A 9,803-nucleotide genomic window follows, 5' to 3' on the forward strand; every position below is an offset into this window, starting at 1 on the left:
ATGTGAACAAAATATATTTTAATTATTTTTGAAGTTTATGGGTACAATCTCTAAATATTTGCTCATCTGATTCGATCTCCACTTTGAATTTGACTTGGCTCACGGACTTGTTTGATTTGGCCCGCGAACTGATTTGGTTTGATTCTTGAATAAGGGCCTTCGGGCTTGATCTCGTTCAAGAATGTTGATGTAGAATAGAACGGCACGTCAGTTTTGTATGCTTGTTGTTCTTCTTCCACCGGGATGATTTGATGTCAATTTGATGTTGCTCGCGGACGGGTTTGATCTTCTTGAATAAGGGCCTTCGGGCTTGATCTCGTCCAAGGTTGATCTTCTAGAATGGAACTGCACGCCTTTTTGAATGCTTGTTGTTCTTCTTCTAGAGAGAGAGAGAGTTTGGTGAGACTTGACTGGCAGGAGAATATGTGAGAGATTTAGGTTTGCCGTCTGTTTCTCCTCTCCCCTTGCAAATGAAGTAGATAGCTCTATTTATAAGTTGGATAGAGCTTTAGGGTTTTGATGCATGTACACTGGGCCTTTTTGTTTGGACTTGGCTGCAATGACCAATTTATAACAGTTTTGACCTATTTTATTAGGTTTTAACCATTATAATAAACGAGTTTGAATAAAATAATTAAAATAGGCTAACTTAATTTGTTCACCCAAATTAATGAATTTTAATTGACCGTCAAATAACTATCGAGTCAATGCTTTGACTTTTGACCCGACTTATATCCAACGTGGCACGTTAATAATTTTTTCGTGCCTACAGTTCTACTTACCATGTATTATTATTTTAATTAACATTCTTACTTACCAGTTACCATGTATTATATTATTAATAGTAGACCAACATTAGAAGTTCATTTGTCAATATTTTTTATATTTCTTATCAGATTAAAAAGTTATAATAATACATAAATAAAATTATATCATAAAGGAAAAAATAATATTGATTTAGCTTTCCTCCAATAATATATTATGCAGTACACATCTATAGTAATTAAAAATATATTTTTATCTTAGTTTTCCTAAAAAAACATAATGTAATTTATTTATATTAAAGTAAAAAAATAAAAAATACATTTTGACGGGAAAAAATCGCACCAGGAAATGACGCGTGTCATTCCTAGTGTCTCTTTTAGTATATAGTAATAGATATAGCAATCTACAAGATACTATATTAAATACATAGATATATACTTGTATAGTATTGTATCTATATATTTATGTCATCCATTAATATACTCATGGTATTAAATAGGGGATTTTTATTCGACGCCCTGTTCCGTTAATAACGCCCTGATTTATTACGTTAAAGTACGATTCTACCCTTTAAATTCAAATTCACCCCCCCTCCTTCATGAGCCTTCTCCTTCTCTGCTCTCTCCCTCCCTTCCTCTTGCCGGCTATAAACATCTCCGCCGCCCTCAACGCCGCCCCATCTCCGCCGTCCCATCTCCGATCCTTACCTGGCGCACGAAATTTGCATATGTTCCATGGACCTGGCGCACGGAATTTGCGCCAGTTCCATGGACCTGGCGCACAAATTTTGCGCCAGGTTCATGGAACTGGCGCAAATTCCATGGAACTGGCGCAAATTCCGTGCGGCAGGTACATGTGAACGGTGCAAATCTTGTGCGCCAGAAATGAATAAAATAAATAAAAAAAAACACCATTTTTACCTCCTCCATTGAAGCTTACGAGCTTTCCGGGAGCGATTTTCCGGGACAACTTCCTCGACTATAAACACCGCGAACTCTCACACGAATTATGAAGATACTAACGTTTTCCAGAATTTCAGTTTTCCGGCGAATTATGAAGAAACAGGTATGAATATCAGTTTTCCGGTGAATTATAAAAAGGTAAAAAAAATTCTCGTCGGAATTTCATTTTTCCGGCGATTTTCCGGCATCCAGATTGGTGGGGAGGGGGGGATGAGAGAGAGGTGAGGGAAAGGTGAGGTGAGAAGGGTAAAAAAAAATGAAAGCGAGGGGTAAAAAAAATATAAGGGTAGTTCTGTACTTTCGCTATACATATTAGGGAGATTTTAGCGTGGGCGGACGTCGAATAGCAATACACATTAAATATTAATAGGCTGCAATAGCCCGTCAAAAAAAAAAAAAAAAAAAGGCTGCAATATAATGAGTCATTGACTCATGGTAATTGTGTACCCGTTAAGGTACTTAACATGAATCACGATAGTTAAGACTTAAGAAAAGCTTTGTGTCTTAGCTATCTATATATTTATGTTATCGATTATAGATATATAGTATATTTTTACTGTTTTAGTATAGAACCTTAATGACTCATGTTTCCTGCATGACTTCCCCACCCGAAAATCACTCCCTTCTTCATTACAGTAGTATTATTATTTTTTCTTCTTCTTCTAATTAATTAAACTCCCATGGAAACACAAACCCCTAATCTCTCAATAATGGATTCCACCAAAAACCAATATCTTCATTCCTTAAAAAATGTCTCCCTTCTCCTTCTCCTAATCGCCGGAGTTTTTTCTATGTCCTACCTCTCTTCTACCTCCTCTAAATCACTCTTCACTTCAAAATTACTCCAATGCCCTTCTCTTTCTCATCAGAATGTGAATGAGGTAAAGTATCATATCAATTTGTTTTGGTATTTTAAGTCTAATTTTGTCATTCATTGGTTTCGTTGTTGCATTCCACAGGCTGAGACGACAGCATTGCATCAAGACAAGCTAGAAGAAGCATTAGAGAAAGCATCAATGAAGAACAATAAAACAGTAATAATCGCAGTGATAAATAGGGCGTATGTGGAAGGTGAAGTAATGCCGAATATGCTTGATTTGTTTTTAGAGGGGTTTTGGGCAGGGGAAGGAACAAGAGAGCTTGTTAACCATCTTATTATTGTGGCTGTTGATCAAACGGCGTACGAACGCTGTGTTTATCGTGGCCTTCATTGTTATCGTCTTCAAACAGACGGTGTTGATTTCATGGGGGAGAAAGTTTTCATGTCTGCTGATTTCATCAAAATGATGTGGAGAAGGACTCTGTTTTTGACTCATATCCTTCAAAAAGGATACAACTTTATTTTTACGGTACGTTTTCTTTTTTATTTACTTTATGGGATTTATTTCCATAAATAACTTGATTCTGATTTTTCTTTTGATTTTTTGGAGTTGGGATTAATATTTTTAATTACCAAATACTTCGTATTACCATTAACAGTATTTCCTTTATCGAGGTGCATTCAAAATTTTCCAAAAGCTTTATCTTTCTTTCTCCTGGTTTCTTCTCCTCTAAGAACACCCCACCTTCTTATATCAATCAAACCCCTTCTCATTTCCTGGGTATAAATCTCCTGCAAATTCGAAAAACAGGGTACAAGAAATTATAATAAAATTAATAAACTGGTTTGTTGAGAAATGGGAAGAAATACATAAACTAAGATAATACCAGAATTGGTGTATATGTAGCAAGGGAAGTACTTAGTTGTTTAGATTATTTGTAGGGCTTAATTAGACCCTAATCGGGAATCCTCCGAAAATGCCCTTGAACAAAAGAAGGAAATTGCTAAGCGATTCGGTATACCTCTTATTCCAACTTAAAAAATAAGTAAATTAGATTTCACTAATTCTTATTTACATGGGGTGTACGATAAATATTGTACACCAAAATTAAAGTTGACGTAAAATATTTAAAGTTACCCTTATATATGTAAAAGTTATCTATTTTTTTTAGTGATAGAATTTTTTATTTTAATAAACAATATTTTTCTTCAACATCACTGATAATATTATAAAACTAGATTTTAGCCCGTGCGATGCACGGTTTCTATTAAATGGTTAAGTTTAAATAAAACTCTTATGTATATACCAATTTTATATATTTTTTTTTTTTGTGAAACCAATTTTATATATTTGGTATTAGATTAGAATAGTTTTTGATTTTGCATTGAATTTTATTTTAGATTTATTTTTTTAATTATGAGAGTGTTTGTTTTTGGATGAAATTGTATATGCATAATATTAATAATTAATTAATTAAAATATCTACGTGACACTTAATTATTTATCTACGTGGAACTCGACTTTTTTAATTCAAAATTAATTTTGAAATTTTATTTTTCATTGATCGAACCCATTAGATTTCCTACGTGGCGCTCTAATATTGGATTAATATTTGATTTTAAATTATTTTTTATTTCTGATTAGTGTTTGATTTTTGACGAATTTTATTTTAGATTTACTTTTTAATTATTAGAGTGTTTGATGGAGTTGTATATATTAGTAATTAATTAATTAAAATATCTATGTGGCACCTATTTAATTATCTACGCGATAATCGATTTTTTTTAATTCAAAAATAAAGTAGAACTTATTTTTCATTGGCCAAAACCATTAGTAATCCTACGTGGCGCTCTAATAATTCAGCAAATATGCTTATTGGATTAATGTTTGATTTTTAAATTGAATTTTATTTATTTTATTTTAGATTAGTGTTTAATTTTGGATCAATTTTATTTTAGATTTATTTTTTTAATTATTATAGTGTTTGATTTTAGATGGAATTGTATATATTAGTAATTAATTAATTAAAATATCTATGTGGCACCTAATTAATTATCTACGTGGCAATCGATTTTTTTAATTCAAAAATAAATTAGAAATCTTATTTTTCATTGGCCGAAACCATTAGTAATCCTATGTGGCGCTCTAATAATTCAGCAAATATGCCTCCTTTATATATATATTAGATTAATCATTTAACACTTTAAGATGTTTATCTATTGACTTTTTTTTAATAATATAAAAGTTAGAGAAAAGTAGGTAAAAGTTATGTTGGTGTACAATAAATTTATTGTACACTTTGTGCATGCAAGACCTTTTGATTAGATTTATACTCTATTATGCTCCTTCCCATGGAGGTTCATAGGACTTGAAATATGAATGCAACATAGTCTTTTTTATATCCAACCCAAAATATCACACTTTGAAAGGAGGGGTCGATGAAATTTGAAGTCGTGACCTTTGTGTCACGCTGACTCAAATACATATTAGAAGATCAATTCAATCAGAAATTTAAATTGATGGTTGAAACCTCAAAATTAATTTTATACTGTATGACTTATTAGGTTAATGTCAAAACAATTTGAAAGGAAAGTAGCTGATTTAGTTAATTTACTCACATTATACTTTGAAACTCACAATATCATTTCCCTACAAATTAAAAAAAATCACAAATTAAAATACTACTTAGTCAAACAAGGAATGACGTGGGGACTAAGAATTTGTAACAAATTGTTATTAATTTTTTTATTGTACTTTTGGGGGGTAACAATAGAGCTTTCTTGTGAGATCCAAAGAGATTGTCATAGGCTTGGAGTAGCAATAAATGTGGCACTCTAAAATAAGAATTAAATTAAAACTCTTACTCCAATTGTGCATCTTTTAGCGTAAGTTGACGGTATATGCATTTTAGCATAATTAAATTAGGCATTAATGACTATGTAAACCATGTGGACAAAATTATGATGGTCACTCAATCAACAATCAAACTATATTAAGTAATGAGCCCTCCCCTCAAAAGTAATTAAAAACTAGTATGGTCCCGTGCTAATGCACGGGATTTCTATAAAATTAGAAAATAAATAAAAATAGTGCGTTAAATTTGAAATGTTGTTACTCTGTACATTATAAAAGTAATAACACAAATAGGGAGTAGTTATGACATTAATAAATCGGGATATATCTATGTTGGTCTATATGAGAGTTTTTTAATGATGTTAGACAATTGAAATGTTGGTAGATGTCTAAGATAAAATGTCAGTTAATTATAATAATGTAGTCTAGGTTATAAATTGTATTGTTTAACCATTTAACTGAAGTACCTACATTTTTTTATTAAACTGATTAAATATACATCAAATGCAAAATTAAAAAATGGCGTTTTCTATATTTGTTATTTGGTTCGAATTATTTTTCAATTTAATTCATAATTTTTGAAGATTTGTTTCGAAATAGTCAGTCATTATACTTATGTTATTCAAATTTCCATTATAAAAATATTTATGCCATTATTTTTTTCCTCATTTATTTGTATTTATATTCCATTCTGTTAAATGCCAAATTTGGTATTTCCTTTTTGGTAAATGGTTATTTTTCCTTTTATTGTTAGTTTGAATGCTCTTTTTTTTCCTTGCTTGATTAGTGCTTTATTGAAGCATTAAAGTTGTAAATTGATTAGTTGCCTTTTGAATGAATATGACGTGGCCATTGACGTGACATATGTGAGAAAGAAGTATTGGGTGTTTGCTCACCTCTCATTAACCATCACTCTACTTTAATTATATAGATAGATATACGGAACTTTACTCTACACTTGGTAAACACTTACTACCCCCGTTTCAAAAAGATCTTTACAGTTACTATTTGCACGGACTCCAATGCAATATTTAACTACTAATATTTCCATTTTCGTATGTGAAAAAATTATAAAAATTTGATATTTTGAAAATACATCACGAGACCAATCTAACAAGATCTTACATGTAACGTTTTGATATATATAATGGTGAGAATTTACGGTCAAACTTTTTATACTTTGGGCACATTTTCCAAAGCGTAAAGAACTTTCTGAAACGGAGGTAGTATATATGAAAGAGGAAATTTCAATTCCTAAAAATATGTATAATCATATTTTTGGAACTAATCACTACACTATTGTCCATATATGGGTTCGATATTTATTTACTCCCTACGTCTTGAATGTGATTTCCTTTTGGAATTTAAGACAATTTAATATAAGTACACTTGTCAAGTGAATCTAACTCATGTAGGTAAGAGAGATAAACTAATTAAGGATTTAATGGGGGATAAAGGTGTACTCCATATTTGACAGCAAACAAGTTAGCTATTTGTATATTTATAAGGATATAATAGGGATAAATAGAACAAACAAAAAAAGATTTCAAAATGGCATAATAAAAAAACAAACCAATACGGAAAGATAAGTAACATTCAAGATCGAATGGGGTATTCATTTATGTTAGTTTCAAAAAATTTATATCATTACAGATAATAACAAATTTTTAAAATTATATCACTCGTGTATCGCATGAAATAAAATCTAGTTTGTCTTATATTAGCACCATTGCGAATGTGTAATCTTAATTTATTAACACCATTGCGTAGGACTAGGGACAGTACATTGTCTCAATAGTTAAATATTGAAATACTTGTATTAGATTAAAAAAAAAAAAAAAAAAAAAAAAAAAAGTACCTTCACAAAAAAGAAGATTGATAAATAAATAAGTACATTTCTAAAGAATTTCACCTTTCATTTTTTTTTGAGTTTTTTTAGGGGGTCGTGTGATTTTACCTTTTTCAGTGCATTATTAGAAACCAATTAAACACAAGTTAATGATGTTTATGGGAAACTCACTTTGCGACTTAGACGTTACAGGCGCGAATTCTATTAGATGTGAAATGTTTGAAATTGGCTCAAGTCTATACATACGTAGCTAGGCTAACTAACCTATAAAGCTAATTTCACTTACTCATTATTTGAGAGGTCGTTCTGTATCATTATCACTTTCTTAATGGTATTTGAAGTCATATGATTTAGGTTTAATTATGAACTCTTTTGTGGTTTCCATAATTTTTTGTTTTTAGTTCTAAAAAAAAGAAAGCTGGAAAAAGTAAAAAAAAATTGAATAAGCTTAATTATGTGGCAATCTGTCATTTTACTACGTACTTACTGCATTGTGTTTGTCATGGAGGATAAAAGTAGGATTTAATCCATTATATTGAACTTCAACTTTGAAGGAGCACACTTTGAATTTTAATCTTCTATAATTTATGAACTTTAAGTTTTCCTTACTTTTATGGAAGGGGTTATCGTGTGATCTGTAAATATATCTTTATCTTATCTTTATTTATACTTCCGTGTAAGCCAACACTGTGAAGTTTGATGTTCAAAATATACTTTTACGACCAATACCATTTTAGTCTTCTTACATACTTCCTCCGTTTTTATTAGTTGACACGTTAACAATGTTCATATAAGTTCATTTGACTTTCTTTTATGATTTGTACTTAAGAAAAAACATATTTGTGTCATGTGTAGTTTTATTAGATTTGTAATGAATATTTTTTAAATATTAATTTTTTATATAAAAAAAAAGGTTCATATTCATAATTGAAGATTTTTTTTTTTGGTGTTAGCACCCGTTTCACCCTTAGGGTTAATCCGGATTCGGGGCGAGTTCTGGGTGGTTAGGTTCCATTCCCCTCCCAATTGTTGTTGCGGGGGATCGAACACGAGTTCTCCCTACCAAGTTCAGCCCCAATCACCACTGAACCAACAAGCAATTGGTATAATTAATAATTGAAGATATTTAATGTTTGAAATTGTACATTACCAAACGTGAATGGACAATTGTGTCATCTAAAAAGAACTGATAAAGTATTTTATATACGCTTTTAAATTATGATATAAAAATATAATTAATATTCCCTTGTTATTATATTACGAATTATCATTCATGTGAAATCGAGCAAGCAAGTATCTGAAAAAGAGTGAAAGTCTTTTGTGGGGTTTGAGTGTTTGGCATGTAATGGACTAATAAAAAAATGTATGTGAATGTTATGAACCAGGATACAGATGTTATATGGCTTAGGAACCCCTTCAAAGTTCTAACCACAAACGAGACTCGAGATTTTGACATCCAATTTAGTACTGACGGTTTCAATGGCAACCCGTTTTCTACTCGGAATCCAATCAACACCGGTTTTTACTTTGTAAAATCCAACAATAAAACCATCGAGTTGTTCGAAAAATGGTACGGATTGAAGGATAACTCTACCGGACTAAAGGAGCAAGATGTTTTACAAAGAATGATATGGCAAGGTGTACTTACTAATATGGGTATCAAGTCCCGATTCCTTGATACCCGATTTTTTAGTGGGTTTTGTCAAGTAAGTCGAGATATTCCATCTGTTATCACAGTCCATGCCAATTGTTGTCGGTTTATTAGTGCCAAGGTGGCCGACTTGGGGAGGGTTCTTCATGATTGGGCTTGGTTCAAAGTAGCTCCGGCTAATGTAACTAATTCTCTTCAATGGTCCCCACATATTGAATGCATTAAGTCGTGGCATAAGAATGGTTAACACTTATTTTCGTGGAACTTTGAGTTTACTATTCACAAAGATAAAAAGTTACGTTGGTCATAAGCTTTTTTTTAAATCTTTTTGTGTACTTTTTCTTATACAAACGTAAGTTCTTAGTTCATATAAAATGATCAGTGTTAACATAGTTAATATTGTGAGGATGTATATCACATATAGTTATACTCCATAGTTATAGTTATTGTCATATATAAAAAAATCAACATTATTAGCAACACCTCTCTTTCTTTCTCCAAGCGTAAATGAGCGAAACCACGATGACTGAGAATCCTAATCCCCAAGTTTCAAATCAAATAGCACAATCGAACAAGAAACCTAAACGCAATATAAGTCATTTGATCTTTTCAAAAGAAAATCAAGGAGATTAATAATGAACGCGTTAATTAATCTGAATCGCATTTATTAGACTTCATATAAATACATTAAATACATAATTGGAACAAGGACATATTTCCTTATGCGTAACATTGCAGGCCTGAGCCCAACGCTCCAACTCCAACTGTTGTTCTTGACTCCGTCGATCCACTTCCTGATTTGTGTGATACACTTCCGACTTTAAATGATAGATTTTCAAGGATATTATGATTTTAACTATTTGATTTGATTTGATTTGATTTTCATGACTTAACTTGATTTT

General features: G+C 31.2%; 1 protein-coding gene across 1 annotated transcript; it reads left to right on the top strand.

The window, feature by feature from the left end:
• Positions 1-2,274: 2,274 nt before the first annotated feature.
• LOC110806107 (uncharacterized protein At1g28695) lies at positions 2,275-9,383 on the top strand. The gene is made up of 3 exons (XM_022011748.2): positions 2,275-2,608; positions 2,687-3,076; positions 8,636-9,383. The coding sequence occupies exons 1-3, from the start codon at positions 2,408-2,410 to the stop codon at positions 9,146-9,148; spliced, it is 1,104 nt and encodes a 367-aa protein (XP_021867440.1). The 5' UTR covers positions 2,275-2,407; the 3' UTR covers positions 9,149-9,383.
• The last annotated feature ends 420 nt before the right edge of the window (positions 9,384-9,803 follow it).

The sequence above is a fragment of the Spinacia oleracea genome, chromosome 5 (assembly GCF_020520425.1).
Source record: "Spinacia oleracea cultivar Varoflay chromosome 5, BTI_SOV_V1, whole genome shotgun sequence".
Classification (NCBI taxonomy): Eukaryota; Viridiplantae; Streptophyta; class Magnoliopsida; order Caryophyllales; family Amaranthaceae; genus Spinacia; species Spinacia oleracea.

Bases quoted from the DNA above. Each gene is read 5' to 3' on its own strand.
- LOC110806107 (XM_022011748.2), top strand. From the start codon at position 2,408: ATGGAAACACAAACCCCTAATCTCTCAATAATGGATTCCACCAAAAAC. The intron at 2,609-2,686 runs GTAAAGTATCAT...TGCATTCCACAG, and splicing joins CTCATCAGAATGTGAATGAG to GCTGAGACGACAGCATTGCA. The intron at 3,077-8,635 runs GTACGTTTTCTT...GTTATGAACCAG, and splicing joins GATACAACTTTATTTTTACG to GATACAGATGTTATATGGCT.